The following is an 18,573-nucleotide window of genomic DNA, read 5'->3' as shown; positions in this document are numbered from 1 at the left end:
GAGGTGGAGTGGGGGATGAGTCACCTACATTGAAGTGAGTCAGTGAGTTCAGTCTGTCATAAGTATATTATATGAACTCAATAACAGGTTCTAAATATGTAACAAATGTAACAAGGAAGACAGATCTTAGACTCACCTTGGAAAATAAAACAAAAAAACGCTGAGATTATTGGTATTTATAGCTCATGTTTGTTTTACCAGCTGTTAAATTCCCCAAACCCAATACTTATCCCAGACTGACCTCCTAACTGGCAGGAAGAATTGTCAAAGGACACAGTCTTTCACAGAAATCTGAGTCGCCAGATCTTTCTAGTCTAGAATAGGAGAAATACAAGAACTACACGACTAAGATTGTCAATGTGCCTTGTGCTCGGTGGTGTCGACTCTTTGTGATCCCATGGCCTGTAACCTGCCAGGGTCCTCTCTCGATCGGATTTTCCAGGCAAGAATACTGGAGTTGGTCACCATTTCTTTCTCCAGGGGATCTTCCCCACCTAGGGATCAAACCCAAGTCTCTGTCTTCTGCGTTGCAGGCGGATTCCTTACCCGCTGAGCCATCTGGGAAGCCCCAGCAGATTAAAGCACATCTTTTTGAAGGTGAGGAGAGGCACATAGCCCTGAACCACAATTCAGTTATAGATACTGATGATCGCTAAACTAATTCAACTACTAAAACCACGGAAATGTTCCCAAAGAGGGGATTCTGTGCCAGGGCAGAGGCCGCAAGCAAGGGAAATGTTAGAGAAGAATGCGAGTCTCGAGTCAGACCAGTGACGCGGATTGCGTAGCTCCCACTTGGAAGCTGGCTGTCGTCATGTGGCATACCCGCGGCATTGCTCACCGCCGGCGGCCACCTCCGTCAATTCCAACGCTGGGCCGCCAGCAGGCAGAGGAAGGGTCACGAGAAAGGAAGCATGTGCGCAGAAAAGCCAGTTGGGAGGAGCTGGGAGGCGGCTCCACAGGGCCGACTACATATCCCATAATTCAGCACACAACGAAGACCGGCTCCCCGGGCGCCGCTGGAAGACTTGCGGCATGGGATCTGTGGTGAGCATCGTTCGCCCGCCCGAAGTCGGCCTTTGGTGGGGAGACATATGGGGATTGGCTAGTGAGAGTTCGAGTCCCGCCCACTGATGGTGACGACAGGCGGCGGTCCTACTACTTAAGGCGTCGTGGCCTCGCCCGCCCCGCCTTAGCTCCCGCGCTAGAGAGAAACATGTATCGTTTCCGATCACAGCTCTTCACGGGGATTTCTGCTGCCGCCATCGCCCACTCTTACCCGCGCCGCTTCTCGCCTCTGTTGTTAGCCGAGGACTCGCCTCTCAGCCGCCCGTCGCACAGACGCACGAGTAAAAAGTGCAGCTCCATCGGCTGATCCTCGCTAAGCTAGAGTTTAGGCGGCACCGGGCGTCCCACGATGCCGAAGAATAAGAAGCGGAACACTTCCCACCGCGGTGGCAGTGGTGGCGGCGGCTCAGGGGCAGCTGCAGCGACGGCGGCGACAGCAGGTAAGAAAGTATCCCCGCCGCCGGCATCCCAGATACCGGCCGGGTTGGCGAGTCGCTTTGCCTTGGGCACCTGGGAGTTGTAGTTCTATGCCTCTAGACGTATGCGTTGGCGGGGCGCCTGGCGTGGCCGGCGGACTACGCTTCCCAGCGTGCCCTGGGAGCCGAACCTCGCGCGATTTGGATCTGGCGTGCGAACCGAACTCTTGGGCACCGGCAGCGGGGCAGGGAGAGGGGCAGATGGGTTCTTGCGCCTGAGAATGGGTCGGGGTTGGGGGTGACTGGGAGCTGGGCGGGAGAGGAAGTGTTTTCAGAGACTGGTACTGGCTCTCTAGAGCTCTCTTTGACAGAGGGTGGTGCCGAGCTTGGAGTTGTGTCCATGCTGTCACTGGTCACCTTTGACCACTCGGCTCCAACATGGAGTTCTCGGGAATGCCAAACGTCCGGCGGGTTTGGACCGGCTCTTGCGTCACGCGGCCTGGGCCTTGCGCGGTGGAGCCGGGGTGACGCAGAGGAGCCCATGTGGCATCCCATTCGGCTGCCTTTCTGTGCATCCCACGTGTGCACCTGGCCCGGCCGAGGCGCCAGAGGCTGGGATCCACTGTCCCAGCGTAGACTCTGCTCCTACCTCTATCTGGCACCCGCACAAATCCCGAGCCCCCAGCTCTCGGGCGACCCGTCGAAGCCAGCTCCTACTCCCGGGGGCAGAAACTGCGTGCTCCTTTGTGCAGTATTTTGTAGGTTCTCCGCTGGGAGCCCGGAATAGGCGGGAGTGGTGAGGAGCTCAGATTGCAGTTAGCCAAAAGTTTAGTTAGTTTTTTTTTTTTTGATTCCTCTTTGCAAAGTCGAAACTTTTCCTGGATGGGTAGGTGCTTAACTGAATTAATGATTTTTTAGTCCTAACTATACGGCTAAGAAAAAATGACTTCAAGCAAAAACTCCAACGAGACACACCATACTGAAAGCTAGTGTTAAACCCGGTAAAATCATCTCACTTAATAATTGCTTTATTGAAACTTTGAAATTAAAATTACCTCAGATGTTATCACATCGAATCTATTAGCCATATATATTTGTGAATACTGTTGCTACTTTAACCCTCAGAATGATATGCCTTTGTTCTTTAGCAAATAAATAGGCCAGTCTTTTTTTAAAGAATTGGCAACTGATAATTTAAAAAGCAAGACGAAAGCTTGCTATCATGTATTAAATATTTAATCATTGACAGTAGAAATGAATTATTATAGATGCAGCCCCCCCTTTTTATATCTTTATTTTGATTGAATGCTTGCTTTCGGTGCTCATGAAGTTCATTCTTGATCAAAATATAAAATACATCTAGTTGCTGTGTGAATTGATACCTCTTTACCTTTCTGCTTCGTTTTCTCGTCAGAAGTAAACATTTAAATTCTGTCTAGAAAGTCCGTATTAATTTTAATTCTTCAAGTTTACCTTTTGTTGAAACAAACACAGAGATGGAGCAAGCTAAAGTCATTTTGAAAATGGTAATGGCCTCCTTGATTCGCTAAGGAACATGTATTGCCTTCTGAAGCTTCCTGTCCAGCCTCCTTCCTTCCTGGTACTTAGAGAATAATCTCAGAAGGCAGTGGGGGGTTGCCTTTCAAATTTTACTTCGAAATTCTCATTTGTGACTTTTCAGCAGCAGGAAAACAATTCTTTGATAGTTTATAAAACTATACATGCTTTGACTATCTTTGGACATTTACACTAGAACTTGTTAGCTGTGCTTGCCTCTGATTGGGGCTTGGGGGTGAGATTTACTTTTTGAAAAGGTTAAGTTGGTTCCACCTGAATATTACTTACTCAAATAAATAATAGTTGAGTAGAAGAGATGGAAAATTTTCACAAACTTGTACTTAAAAGTCTCTTACCTTACTGGTATTTTTAAATATCATCTGTAGAAGAAATGGGATTCATATGAAATCTTCACAGGTACAACCAAGAAATAACCAACTTCTGTCTATCGTCTTGGGTTTCCCATTTAAATACTTTTTAAGTTAGTGGAGGGGGTCCAGGAAGCTAATAAAATTGACCTGTTGTTCAAGTGTGTGTGTTTTTCATAGCACTTATTTTGAAGAGAGCATTTTTAGGAAAGAACAAAACCTTGTTAGTAAGAAAGCCCTTTAAGAAGTAAGGACTTAATGTGTCTAAAAGGCCACCTCATTAATGGTAATTAGGAACACAAGGTGGGTGAGTGTGACCTATATATTAGATACTCATACAGGGTTTTTTCCCCCTTGGTTTTTTTTTTTTTTTTTTAATAATCTCTTTCCCCTTGAACTTTGGGAAATCATTGAAACTTAGAGAAGGGAGCTGAATAACACCTGGATAGGAAACTCTTTTTGACAGTTTAAAAATAGACTGAATGTGAAAAATAAAAGATGATTTGTGGATAAATATTAGTGGAAGTTAAGCAGATGACTCAACTATTGCCATGACTTCAGATCATGAAAACACATGAAGACAGATCCAAAAATAGAATATGATGTCATAGGTCTTTGTTTATTTGTTTATTTTTTCCTAAGCACTATGATTAGGAAGTTTTGGTGTCTTGGGTTCATTGCTTATTCTTTATACTTCACTTCTTTGATTGGCACACTTTATTCTCTTTTGGAAAGCAAGCAGATTTGAAGGCTACTTGCTTCCTGTGTTGATTTAAAAATCTGCTAAAGCCTTATCTCTGTTTTGATTTTTTAAAGCTATAAAAAAGACAGCAACAGGCTTAATTATACTCAGAATTTTTGAGAAGCCTTTCTTGCTGCTGCTGCTGCTGCTGCCAAGTCGCTTCAGTCATGTCCGACTCTGTGCGACCCCATAGACAGCGGCCCACCAGGCTCCCCCGTCCCTGGGATTCTCTAGGCAAGAACACTGGAGTGGGTTGCCATTTCCTTCTCCAATGCATGAAAGTAAAAAGTGAAAGTGAAGTAGCTCAGTCCTATCCTACTCTTAGCGACCCCATGGACTGCAGCCTACTAGGCTCCTCCATCCATGGATTTTTCAGGCAAGAGTACTGGAGTGGGGTGCCATTGCCTTCTCCGAAGCCTTTCTTAAGGTGTATTAAATGATACAGATTTCTTGAACATAGAGACCTAAGAGATATTTAATGCAATCTTTGATTGGAACTCAGAGTTAAATCAGGTGACTCATGGTCACTTTTAGGGTGGAATTGGGGACTTCTTTTAACTCAGTGCTCAGTGTAATTGATGACTGAATAATCTTTCTATTAATATGAAATTCCCACAAAACAAAAATAATTAGAAATGACAGTGACTAGGAATATAGATTTATTCCTTAGATTAATGAAATTGAGAGGAAGATTCTGGTTTAAAAAAAGATTTTAATTTTTTAATAATAGCACTGATATTTTAAAACTTTTGGGTATATTAGAACATTTCTTTTGAACGTGATTTGTCTAACAGGCTTTTTATGCTATATCAAATACCGAAACGTCTTTTTAAGGTCTTAAAATTCGACTCTTAATTGACCAAAAATACACAAACTTTGAAAGAGCACTATCAATCTTCCCAAGGGAGTGACTAGGAACAAATGTTAACGTGGGCATCCATCATAGTAGGAAAGTCATCATCCAGCTTAGTCACTAGTCACTACAGTAAAGTAGGTTTTTAAAATACTGTAGTCATTTCTGAAATTGGCATGTGAAAAAAGTCAAGTCTTGAACATTGCTCAAAGTCTTCAAAGCAGATTCCCAATTTTAAGCACACCATGCTTACAATTTATCAGCTTGCATCTTGCCTATAATTCTTTACTTGCAAACATGAGACAACTCTGTTAAGAGGACTCTTGAACAGATGCTTTCTCCAGTGGACTTGGCCCTGTGAAGTCCACCATAGAGTGCTGGTATGGAGGGCCTCTGTGCAGTGCTTGAGGACCATTTCATAGTCCTGCCTCTTAAGTTATTTGTATGCTAGTTCGCAAGACTTCTCAGCTCTTCTGTCTTCCATGACTTGGGAACAAAAATCCTGTAGTTCACTGCACTGGATATCATGTAGATAGTCCATCAGAGCTCTTAGTATTTTCTTACACATCTTACCAACACTGTAGTTCTTTATCTATCAGTCACTTCATCCAGTTGCTGTCATTATTTTCTGTGCCATGTTGGATCCACTTGTCAGCATCTAAAACTTCTATCTTAAACTTTTTTGATCCTCTCAATTCAAATTGTCTTACTTAAAACTACCATCCCACAACTCAAATTTCACTTTGTATTAAGACATGTGTAACCTAAAAACTAACCCATTCACCAGTTAATGTTATTCTCATTGGAAAATACATTTGTCTTATTTTTATGTTGATCTATTTTTATCGTCTTCATGATTTGAAGTAATTGGGAAGTAGTTTTTTTATCCGTAATACTGTTTTTTGTTTTCTTTTTTTTACCAAAAATGGTCACATACTAGATGATTGATATATTTCTGCAGTTGATGTATATTGTAAATAGTTGGTGCTCTGAAATAATACATAGTAGGTGAATTGACTTATATTAGGAATATTTAAGTGTGTTCTTTTGTTAAAAAAAAATTATCTCTTAGTAAGTTTGGGTTTTTATTGCTGGCTTGTTTTTAAGTAAGTTTTAAAATTCCCAAGTTAAGTATTTGCATATATGACAACAAAATCATTTACCTCCACTCTCTTTTACCTACTAGGTGGCCAGCATCGAAATGTTCAACCTTTTAGTGATGAGGATGCATCGATTGAAACAATGAGCCATTGCAGTGGTTACAGCGATCCTTCCAGTTTTGCTGAAGATGGTATGAGTTTTCAGTTTAGATTTGCGACGTTAGATAAAAGGATGTTTTAGGTCGAGGAATTCTTGTAGCTAAATGTTCTATTACTTTTCCCTATCTGCTTTTTTCTGTTTAAAGTACAGTGGTTGGTTTTATTATTCCTTAGGGCCAGAAGTCCTTGATGAGGAAGGAACTCAAGAAGACTTAGAGTATAAGTTGAAGGGATTCATTGACCTGACCCTGGATAAGAGGTGGGAATTACTGGAAGCTGTTTTCATTCTGGGTGATTTTGATCAGCCACCTTTTATATAAAATATGTGCAGTTATTTCTTTGAGCATTATGTTTTCCTAAAACTTGATTTGTTTACTTTGGGTATTTTGTTTTTTGGGCTTTTGGGCTTTTAATGTAGATAGGAACATGCCACTAGAATTTAGATTAATAGATTAGTTGTTGTTCTAGAATAAGAGCACATATCTGTGTTTGATAATTGAAGTGTATTTGTTGAATTAAAAGTTAATCTTCAACTAGAAGGGATAGCTATTGAGAAATACTAAAGCCAGATTGTTTTCTTACTTAACAGTAACTCTGGAAGGAAATTGAAACAAATGGAATTAAAAACCCCAGAAGATGCAAACAGGATCTCTGGACTTTTGTACTGTTAAAAAAAAAAATACGTGTTTACTTGAATATGTAATGTAGAAGAACATGCCTTATACACTGAAACTATGAAGTTCTATGTGGCCATTTAATGTTGTGGTTATTAAATGAATAAGCAGAAAAATGCTATGATATGTAGTAGGGTGAGTTGTAGATGAAAATTAAATTATTATTTGAAAAGTGGTGTGAACATGAAAATTATATGTTAAAAAGTCTATAAATAGAAAAAATTTAGAGGAAATTAGGCTTTTACAAGTCTCATTGACTGATGGTACACTCCAGCTGTATCTTCTTTCTCTTATATTTTCTTTTAAATAGTGCGAAAACAAGGCAGGCAGCCCTTGAAGGTATTAAAAATGCACTGGCTTCAAAGATGCTCTATGAATTTATTCTGGAAAGAAGAATGACTTTAACTGATAGCATTGAGCGCTGCCTGAAAAAAGGTAATGTCCTTACTTTACACAGTCACAGAACCTAAAAGGAATTTGCTGCCTTCTGTGCAGTAACATTTGTTAATAGCACTAAAAGTCTGGCTCCCTCTTGTAACCTTGTACCTGACAGGGAATATATCAGTCTTGTTAGTAATCAAAATCAAACTTGTTAGCTTTTGAAACTAGTTTCAAAATGTAAAAATGTAGTAAGCATTTGAAATTAGGAAAGATTGGGGTGGGTTGTCAACTTCAGTTGTATTAAAAGAGGTGTTTGCCATTCTCTTGTACATAACAAAGGCTTGAAAACTGTGTCAAATGTCAACAAAAAGTATTATTTAAAAAGCCATCCTACTTCATTTTTCTAAAATTAAAACAGTATCATAATTATCTACCTCATTTTCTTATTTAAAACATTGATCATACTTTCAGTTACATCATTTCAGAATATCCCTTGGAATATTTGAATTCTTGAACTTTGTCATAGAGATTCTAGAATTCATATTAGGATCTCTATGATGAAAGAACTTTTGAGAATAAAGAGAGACCTTAAAGATTAAGTCTAGTATTATCAGAGACTTTCAATTTTAGAAAATGCCAGAATTCAAAAGGTTTGGGGATACCAGCTTAATTATTTTGCCAAGTAAGAACATTTGTCTTTATTCTCATTTTCCCTCAGGTGAAAGCTTTGTCAAGAATGGGTGTTTGGAAACCTTTGGTCTAATCTACCACTCACTGTGCAGAGAAATGAAAGGCCTAGGAAAAGCGAGACTGGTCTAAAGTTATATAACTTGTTATTGGTATAGTCGATAGCAGAGCCAACTTCTTCGAGATACTACAATGGCTTTGTTAAAAGTATTTATATTGAAACTGTATCCTATAAGGTAGTTGGACTAGACCTATTAAAATTTCTTTACAACCTGCATAGACATTTATCAAATAATTTAAATTCAAAATTTATGCAAACCCTTTGGTGTATACAGTTCTCAAGAGAGTTAATTTACACTTACCTTTATATTAACATGCTTCCCTGGTGGCTCAGACAGTAAAGAATCTGCCTGCCGTGCAGGAGACCCAGGTTTGATCCCTGGTCAGGAAGATCCCCTGGAGAAGGAAATGGCAACCCACTTCAGTGTTCTTGCCTAGGAAATCCTATGGATGGAGGAGCCTGGCAGGTACACTCTTTTGGGTTGCAAAGAGTCAGACACAAATGAGTGACTTCATTCACTCACTCAATCACTTATATTAATGTATTTGTATAGTTTTAAAGACTCTGTTATTTATAGTTGGCTGTGCCATGCACCTTGTGGGACTTTAGTTCCCTGACGAAAGATCGAACGAAAAAAGCCCTCTACACTGAGAATGTGGAGTCCTAACCACTGTACCACCAGGGAATTCCCAAGAATACCTGTTTTTAAGCCCTTGCTTATTTAAAACAATATTGGTGGAGGAAAGTCCTGAAGATTTAGTTTACCTCATGGGCTGTGTACATCTGAAATGCTTGACAAGTTATTTCAAGGGCTATTTGTGCACTATTCTGTGAGTTCATGAAGGACTTAGAAAGTCAGATTAGCTTGAAATGCATTATGTTGCTGACCTGTTACAGTACTCTTCTTTAAAATAGGTGTTAATTTCCATTTTACAGATGAGGAACTGTTTTGAGAATAAGAGTAATGGTTGAAGGTCATTTGGCTAGTATGTGATAGATCTAGGATTCAAGTGTGGCCTGCTTCCAGAGCTTGAGCTCTTTAACCTCACTAGATTTATAGGTCATGCCAAAGCCTTGAGCATACTTTGAGTTTCATAATTGGTAGATGCTATTTTGAAATAGAACAAATTTGGGAAATTGCTGCCTTAAGAAGTCTACTGAAAATGTCATAATTGCTGATGACTTCTTTTATAGGTAAAGGTGATGAGCAGCGTGCAGCTGCAGCATTAGCATCTGTTCTTTGTATTCAGTTGGGCCCTGGAATTGAAAGTGAAGAGGTTTTAAAGACTCTTGGACCAATCCTGAAGAAAATAATTTGTGATGGAACAGCTAGTATCCAGGCCAGGCAAACTGTAAGTACAGAATTTTTAAACTATAGATCTATCTAGGCATGATACTCAGACCTTGTGATAATCTAGGAAAATAGCATCTTCAAAAATATAGAAGGTTTTTATTATCATTTTATTCTCATTTGTTTTTTAGTGAGCAGACTCAATATGACAGTTCTTTTCTTAAATTTTCTGTTGCTCAATAGAACATCCCTTATAGAGCAGTCCTTATGAAAGAGCTGAGTGCTGTAGTTACATGGTTGGATATGGTTGATGTAGGGAAAGCTGACTTTTGAAATATTCATCTGATTTGGGGGGTTTGGAAAAGCTTTCATTTTCTAATTGATATTTACCACTTACATACGTAAGATTGTGAATTTTGGTGGAGGAGTTGGTTGTTCGTTTCTGTTATGCTAAATAAGCAATTTAAATGATCACACAAAACATCTTTTGCTTTATTACAAAAATATGAGGCAGTCTTAGTGGATTTAGGAAGTGGATTTGAATCTTAATGGATGTTAAGAATCTTACGGGCCTTAATAGGTCATAAGAATTTATTGTTAGTGAATTTGAGTCTTAAGCTGTTTTTCTAGCAAGAGAACCAGTTTGTTTAAAACTTTTTAATACTAATTATTAGCCTCCTCTTTAATGTTACTTAAGGTAAATGATGGGCTCTCCTGGTGGCTCAGTGGTAAAGAATGCACCTGCAATGCAGGAGCTGCAGGAGACTTGGGTACTTTCCTGGGTTGGGAAGAACCCCTGGAGGAGGGCATGGCAACCCACTCCAGTATCCTTGCCTAGAGACTCCCATGGACAGAGGAGCCTGGTGGGCTACACCCCACAGGATCGCAAAGAGTCAGACACAACTGAAGCAACTTAGCACCCATGCACGCAAGGTAAATGACATTACTGTTTCTATCAGGTAAACCCTGACGTCTTAGTGGCTTAATAAAAGTTTATTTTTTGTACATATCAGTGCCCAGTCAGGTCAGCAAGGTCCCTCGGCATGTCCATCTTGCAGCTCTGCCCTGCATTTAGGTTCTTCTCAAGTGGCAGCCGTGGTAGTGAGACAAGGAAAGCTGGAGGACAGAGGCAGGTCACTTCTGCTGAGAGTTCCTTGCTTTACCAACTGTATGTATAGATGCTGGGAGGAGTCTAGAGGAAAAGGAGTCGGAGTTTGGTAACTTTATAGGAATCTCTGCCCCCCAGTAGTTAGTAATCTCTTTACCTTTCTGTTGTTCCTTTTCGGCTAGTTTCTTGCAGCTTTAAAACTGCTCAGGAGTATTAGGGGCATTTGAAATGTTTGACAGAAAACACTGTTGATTAGGTATTTGGGGCGATCACTTAGTTTTGGTTGTGTGTGAATTGTTGTGGTCATCCAAGGCACTGTCTTCATCCTTCTCACTCTTGCTGTGAATATAAAAAAAGCAAAATTCTGGCATTCTTCTGCATATTAGTAGAAGGAATCTTTATTAAATGAAGGCAGTCCTACTTTTTTTCTCTTAGGAGATGTGTCCTGGCTTCTGCTGCTTACTTAGGAGAGGATTACATATTGAAATTTTCTTTTACTGAAAATAATGCTTCAGCTACTTTCGAATTTTAACAGTGTCTAATTTTTACAATAACTTAATGAGAATAAAAGAGTGGCAACAAACAGATTAATATTACAAGTGTCCTCATAGTACTGAAACAGAACTCGCTGAAACTGGAGGCATATGAATGATGCCTTTAAAGACTTACACCTTAGTGGTACTTGGAACAACATGAGGGCATTTTAGTGATAACGTATGGAGAAAAGGGAATTGAAGAGTAATAAAGCCTTATAAATTTCAAATTCTGCTTTTAAATAATTAGCACAAGTGTTCTGAGAATTAATGGCTCCTATAATGTTAGAAGTAGATTATATATAAATATACTGAGTCTGTTTTATTAGGTAGATTTTACCTTGGAAATCTTGGATGTCTTGTTGTGAACAAGACATCACTCGCTCAGTTGTTTCCAGCTCTTTGTGACCCCATGGACCGCAGCACGCCAGGTTTCCCTTCACCATCTCCCAGAGTTTGCTTAGATTGATGTCCATTGAGTCAGTGATCTTATCTAACCATTTCATCCTCTACCACCCTCTTCTCCTTTTGCCTTCAATCCTTCCTAGTATCAGGGTCTTTTCCAATGAGTTGGCTCTTTGCATCAGGTGGCCAAAGTATTGGAGCTTCAACTTCAGCGTCAGTCCTTCCAATGAATACTCAGGGTTGATTTCCTTTAGGATTCACTGATTTGATCTCCTTGCAGTCCAAGGGACTCTCAAGAGTCTTCTCCAGTTTGAAGGCATCAGTTCTTCTGTGCTCTCAAATCTGTGTATAACTGCTGGAAAAACCATAGCTTTGACAATACAGACTTTTGTCGGCAAAGTGATGCCTCTGCTTTTTAATATGTTGTCTAGGTTTATCTTAACTTTTCTTCTAAAGAGTAAGCATCTTTGGAGTTGGCTTGAAATGATCTGCTGGATTAAAGAAGGAAGACCCAAGAGAAATGGAGTAACTTTGCTAAAGTTGAACTCTTAAGTTTACTAGCAGACCTTACTGGGTTTTAGCTGAAGCCCACTTCCCTTAACTCTTAACCCTGTTTTTTCCTTCTTTTTATACTATACTTGGGACCTAACATAGTCATGTAGCTGATAAGTTTTTCACGTTGAATTTATAAAAGCAGGAATATGTAAAATTAATAAGAAAATGGCAAAAATTAATGTCTGATTTATTTTTTGCTTTTTTTAGTGTGCAACTTGCTTTGGTGTTTGCTGTTTTATTGCCACAGATGACATTACTGTAAGTAGAGAGCCTTTTGAATCCAGTTATTTGCACATTTCTCATTTAAGATGGTACTCTTATTTCCTGCTCTTATGCATTAGGAGCTGTATTCAACTCTGCAGTGTTTGGAAAATATCTTCACCAAGTCCTATCTCAAAGAGAAAGACACTAATGTTATCTGTAGCACCCCTAATACAGCACTTCATATCAGCTCGCTTCTCGCGTGGACATTGTTACTGACCATATGCCCAATCAATGAAGTGAAGAAAAAGCTTGAGGTGTATGTATTTTTTGTTCTTATTTTATAAAAACAAGAGTTATTGATATAATTGGTTGTGTTCACATAGTAATGACTGGCTGTTCTCCAGGCATTTCCATAAACTTCCAAGTCTCCTTTCTTCTGATGATGTAAACATGAGAATAGCTGCTGGTGAATCTTTGGCACTTCTGTTTGAATTGGCCAGAGGAATGGAGAGTGTAAGTATCTGATGGGTGAAAATGCCACAAGAACCATTATTCTGTCATTACCCTCACAATTAAGAATTGGATGGTAACTCAAGAGCATGGCCCACTTGAGAACCTAATGATTGGTTGTCCCGCTTCTTGGCAGTGATGATGTAATACTTAATAAGAGCATAAACCAATAGTGGTTGGTTGGTAGAGCAGTATTTGAGTGTAGTTCATTATACTTAATCATTGCTGCCTACAGAACTGAAGTTTAAGTACACTGTTATTACTCATGGAGAGTCGTCCTGTTTAATCTTTTGGATCTGCTTGGATTTCTCAGACCTGAGACACATTAAGGTAATTCAGGCACTTATAATAAATGTCAGACAAATGGATGAAATACGATGTCAATGTAGATTTGGGATTAAGTCAGATGAGTTTAGTTACCATCATGTTTAACTTTTCTAAGCCAAGTGTGTTATTTGTTCAGTCCTATTCGACTCTTTGTGATGCTATGGAATGTAGCTTGCCAGGCTCCTCTGTCCATGGGATTCTCCAGGCAAGGGTTGCCATTTCCTTCTCCAGGGGACCTTCCTTACTCAGGGATGGAATCTTGGTCTCCCACATTGCAGGCAGATTCTTTACTGTCTGAGCCACCAGGGAGGTCCTTTCTAAGCCAAAGATGAAAATAAACACGTCCCTTTAGCCTGGGACATGTGCTTTGTAGTTCTCTACCGCTGGCCACTCATGGTTGCTTTTTTTCTTTTCTTTTTTTTTAAATACCATAATTTTGCTTTTGGAGGTATTTGAGTTTGTGGTAGGTGACCGAGAGATGATCCACCATCCTGGTGGTATTCCAAGTTTAGCACTGAAAAGTCCTATGTCCTGAAGCCCTTTATCTTAGGCTAGCTATATGGAACAGTTGGTCACCCTGGTTTGTGACCTCTATTGTGAATCTTGGGTTACTTCCTAGCTGCTTTTCAATTTAAGGAGAAAGATAATTTTCTGGAATGATGCTTTTCTGCAATTAAAGAAGTTAGTTAACAGTGGATAATTCTAAATAAGATTAATACATGTTTTGAGTTGCCTTGGTTTTTCACATTCCATTCTTGGCCTGTGTTTGGCTGCCCCCCACCCACTCTCCTTATTTTGAAAGATAGCTGGTATGAATGAAAAGTAAGTTATTCACACTGTCAGTAGCGAATGAGTCTCCATATGTGAGAAATTGGACTCAAGTTTAGCAATCAATTTAATTTTATTGAACTAGTTAATAACTTCTTAATCTCAAGGCACAGAAGCCAGATGTCCTAGTTTCTAACCTTGTATTCCTCTACTGACTAGAAATGGTCATTTCTTTTCTTTTTCCTTTGAAATGCATCCTAAAAGTGAACTAATGATGCAGTTTAAATTATATATGTTGAATTTGTTTAAATTTGCATAAATGTAAATAGTATTGCCACCTGCATATCTTACCTTCTCTGACTTAATAAATTATATGTGATAGTCAAGAGCAGTCACTCAAACATGTTTAATTTGACCAAATCCTTGTCAAAGACAAAAATGAACTGTGTTATAAAACAGAACTTAAGTGTTTTGTTTGCTATTTTTGTTAAGTAAGTTTTGTGTTTGTTTCTTTTAAAAAATATTCATTTATTTATTTGGCTGTCTTGGGTCTTAGTTTTGGTTGGTAGGCTCGTCGTTGCAGTGGGCAGGCTTCTCTAGTTGTGGCAGGTGGGCTGCAGGGGGCGCAGGCTCAGTTGTGGTGCACCAGCTAGTTGCCCTGCAGCATGTGGGCTCTTCACTGACAAGAGATTGAAGCCACCCCCCTACATTGGCAGGCGAATTCTTACCCACGGGACCACCTTGGAAGTCCTATTCTTACCTTTAAAGTGGAGGTGGTAATAGTTAATACCTCACAAGTTGTTGGAACAGGTGCCAAGTACAGTGTGCATGGAAGTGTCACTCAGTCACGTCCCACAGCTTGGACTGTATGCATGGGACTGCATGGAGCCCGCCAGGCTCCTCTGTTCTTGGGATTTTCCTGGCAAGAATCCTGGAGTGGGTAGCCATTCCATGAGTTGTTGGAACATGTGCCAAGTACAGTGTAAGTGGTAGCTATTCCTGCACTGTTAGCTGAATTGCATATCACCTCCCCCTTGCTAGTAGTCTGCTGCTGCTGCTGCTGCTGCTGCTAAGTCGCTTCAGTCGTGTCCGACTCTAGTAGTAGCCTTTTTGGCGCTCTCTAGTGCAACTTAAACTAAGAGAAGGACTATTTAGTGGGTTAAATTATAGGTCTTAGGGCCACGTGATAAACTAATTCAGGAAATTGTACCAAAATACAGTATTCTCAGACCGTCCCTAATTCTCCCTATTCCATCTTCCACCTAAGCTGGCAGGGGCAGTGCTTCAGGACAGAGACACAGTGGAAATAAAATCTGGGGACTCAAAACACATTTCCCAGACCTTAAATCACATGCTTTTCACTTCTTGATTTTTATAGGATAACCGGCTCATGTAAAAATGTCTCCATACCCTGACAAAGACATTCTGCCTCAATTAGCGGGAGTGAAAGAATAAAAGTCTTTGTAGTTGAGTAGTCAGATAAAACCATTCTGGAAATAGTAATCAGCGCTTTGCAGTGAAGTGGGGCGGGATCAAACTCTGTTTTAATGTTAGGCTTCCCTATGTTTATTTCTTAACACTTAGTACAGCTTATTTCATTTGGTTTACAATCAGTGCTCCGGGGACTACTATATAGAAAATACTAGTGTAGGGCATGATTTTTGTGACCATCAGCATCTCATCTTGTGTACTTGAACTCAAAGTTTTCTGTGGTTTCATTTCATTTTAATTCCACTCAACTTTTGAAACCATTTAACTTATCACAGCTGTTATTTTGGAATGAAATAATTATCTTTAGACCTGTTTGAAGCATTTAAATTGTTATACTGAAACAGGCTGTATCATAAAAGAACTATAGCATAATGGATATTTATGTACTGTGTTTTATGTATTTTTAGAATATATAAATATATGTTACTTAGGCCTTTCCATAAACTTATGAGATGTGGATGGTATTAACTATCCCCTTTTTATATCAGATTCCTCTGATTAAAAAAATGTCTGCTGGGAGATAAGATTCTTGAGAACCACTGGCAGTGATTCCCAGTTCTTAGAACAAATTACAGTAATGCATAGTCTGGTTAATTTTTGGTGTATTCTCCCATATATATGTTTAAATCTTCCATACTTTTTTTTTTTTTTTTTTTTTTGAGAATAGTACAAAAGAACTAATAGCCAGTGAAATAAGTAGGAAACTGTTAGTCCCTAAAATGTACTTATTTCTACAAGTAAAACAATTCTTACTTTGTTATGATGGAATCAAATTTAGTGAAATATAAATACAGACATCAACATAACATTGAACTGTTTTAATAATAACTTTTCAGTTTTGGTAACCATTTTTCTAGATGAAAGTTTTGTTAACAGGTGTCATTTCCAGCTAATTCAGCCATAGGAAGTTGAATTAGAAGATGAAAGAAAACATTCATTAGAACAGTTAAGAATATACAATCTCTAAAATACTGATAATAAGAAAATACTTGTGTACTTAAAAGAATATCTGTGTTGATTTCAAGCTTATTTTCCATGAGTGTAATAATATTTTTCATTTTAGGCATTAACAGAAATTACATCTGTACCTTTTGACATGGAACAATTAATAAATATATACAGTACTATGTGAAGAATGCCCGAAATAAGAGTTTTCTTGTTTTAATAGAATAAGTTAAATGATTGTTACCACTAATGCAAAGAAGGTTACTAACTAGAGCTGGAGATGTCTCACCTTCTGTCTGCTTTAGTTTTGGTCAACTAAATAATTCTGAATCATTGCTTAGTTTTTAATGTGGTTGTAAAATTTAATTAGAGATGAAAAACACCCAAAATAGACTTCTTAAAAGTATAGCCATTTAAACTGTAATAAAGAAGCCTATAGTCAACTTAAGATCATAGCAAATAGTAATATATTTTGTGGCTTCCCTCCAAAAGGGATTAAAATATTTTTCTTTCTGAAATAATTTAATCACTTGAGTTGTGCACCTGATATAAATACTTGGTTGCTTATTTGAAATGTGGCCAGTAAATTAGAAATTAGGAGCTTTAAAAAGCATTACTAATAGCTTTGCTCTTTTGGTATAAAGAAATTTGGAGTTCTGGGAATACATGCCTTGGGGTCTGGGGAACCAGAGGGTAGAAACTATATTGATTTATGTGTATCTGACTGTCACTGAACTTGGAAGTCCCAGTAACGTCTTGAATACAGTTGGAACACAGTAAGTGTTGGTTGAGTGTATCTGGATATACTTAGAAGAGGAATGTTCATTATTTGGTAGTAGTGTATCATCTTGTAGACAGTATTTCTGGATTAAATTTTTGCCTGTTAATAAAGTATTTTTCTGACCAGGACTTTTTTTATGAAGACATGGAGTCTTTAACTCAGATGCTTAGGACTTTGGCTACAGATGGAAATAAGCACCGGGCCAAGGTAGACAAGAGAAAGCAGCGGTCAGTGTTCAGAGACATCCTGAGGGCGGTGGAGGTAGGCTTCTTAATGCTTTAATAATTAATTCTTTTGAAATTAGATTGTTTTAAGCCAGACTTGTCAGTTGGGTGATTTTGCTGATTGAACTTCACCTTTGAGCTAAATCATTTACTCATTTTAAGACTGAGCAGGTTTTTAACAACAAAAATGAAAAAATTTTCTTTTTAAACAAAAGAAAAATTAATTCTGATGTTATAAAGGTTTTTTTTTTCCTTTTGTTGATGTTGAAAAAGATAAAAAAGATTCATAGTGATAGAAATGTACTTCACTTTGGCGTACTTGCCATCATTCAAGACCTGGTGCTTATCATTAGCACATAGATACTTAGTATTGTATGAATAATGAATTATTTTTGTAAATAGTAAATTATTGCCTATCCTTTAGTACCTTTAAGCAGAGACCTTTGTGAGCTTCTTGGGAAAGCTAGGTGCTGAAAGCCGAAATAACAAAACCCAGCATGTCATTTTCTGATGCTTGAATCCTTTCTGTAGACCTCTAACCTGCTTTAGCCTACCTGGCAAATAAATTGATTTAGAAACCTTTAGGGCTTATAGTGCATGGTTAAGGATAAGTTTCTTCGATAAATGTTAATAGGGAATTTCTTTCAAGAATATTAGTAAAGAGTCATTCAGTGTAACGTGTATGAAATTTTAGAATGGGAACTTAAAATACTAAAGCCCCACTCAGATCCAATTTTCAAGTGTTCCAGTGATTCTTATGTAGTCTGCTTAAGAACTACTCTCTTCATTTTAATTTACATTAAAAAAAGTAAAACCTAGGGTATAAATTAGTATACAGGTCCTCTGTGATCTAAATTTTTGGTTAATGTTAATACTAATTGCTTTATAATAATAATTTATGTTAACTCAGATAATACTTTATGTTTACTCAGGATGTTATTTAAAAAACAAAATGAGGGGAAAAAAAAAAAACCCTGACTCGAACAGACATACATACATACTAAGCATCTTGTTGGTCTTACAATCAGTGTGGTAAAAATCCCCAAATAAGTGATTTTCTTGAGTGGAATTTAGAAATAAACTATTCCTGTATTTAGATCCTGTAGCCTCCAAAAGATAAAATAGTGGCATGTCGTAGATTTTCTGGATTATAACTGATTTCAGATTTTCTGTCTTTTTGGGTCCTCTCTGGGTAACAGATTTTAAGGCCGGTAGGATCCCACAGACCCTGTTGACAGGTCCCTCATCCCAGGCTGGTCATGGTAGAAAGTACTGACTCTCCTGAGAAAGATACATGTGAAATCTCAATGTGAACCAGTTTTAACAGGCCTCTTGTCTCCTCCCTCTGCCCCCCAACCCCCTCTT

At 38.7% G+C, this 18,573-nt stretch overlaps 1 protein-coding gene and 1 long non-coding RNA gene across 2 annotated transcripts in view; one reads left to right on the top strand and one right to left on the bottom strand.

The window, feature by feature from the left end:
- The first annotated feature begins 1,189 nt into the window (after positions 1–1,189).
- The window catches only part of IFRD1 (interferon related developmental regulator 1), a 23,690-nt gene continuing 6,306 nt past the window's right edge, over positions 1,190–18,573 (top strand). The window contains 9 exon segments of the mRNA NM_001034729.1: positions 1,190–1,508; positions 6,191–6,295; positions 6,438–6,522; positions 7,248–7,372; positions 9,261–9,418; positions 12,166–12,216; positions 12,300–12,478; positions 12,567–12,675; positions 17,111–17,245. Coding sequence (NP_001029901.1) covers positions 1,418–1,508; positions 6,191–6,295; positions 6,438–6,522; positions 7,248–7,372; positions 9,261–9,418; positions 12,166–12,216; positions 12,300–12,478; positions 12,567–12,675; positions 17,111–17,245 — 1,038 coding nt within the window. The 5' untranslated portion in view covers positions 1,190–1,417.
- LOC101908154 (uncharacterized) overlaps positions 10,332–18,573 on the bottom strand; it is a 19,876-nt gene continuing 11,634 nt past the window's right edge. Inside the window, exons 2-3 of the long non-coding RNA XR_234299.5 lie at positions 10,623–10,804; positions 10,332–10,549 (exon numbers count right to left, since the gene is read on the bottom strand). This is a non-coding gene — a long non-coding RNA (uncharacterized lncRNA). The remainder of the gene's footprint in view (positions 10,550–10,622; positions 10,805–18,573) is intronic.

The sequence above is a fragment of the Bos taurus genome, chromosome 4 (genome assembly GCF_002263795.3).
Source record: "Bos taurus isolate L1 Dominette 01449 registration number 42190680 breed Hereford chromosome 4, ARS-UCD2.0, whole genome shotgun sequence".
Lineage (NCBI taxonomy): Eukaryota > Metazoa > Chordata > Mammalia > Artiodactyla > Bovidae > Bos > Bos taurus.
Note: the sequence above shows the minus strand (reverse complement) of the source record. Positions and strands in the feature narration are given on the sequence as shown.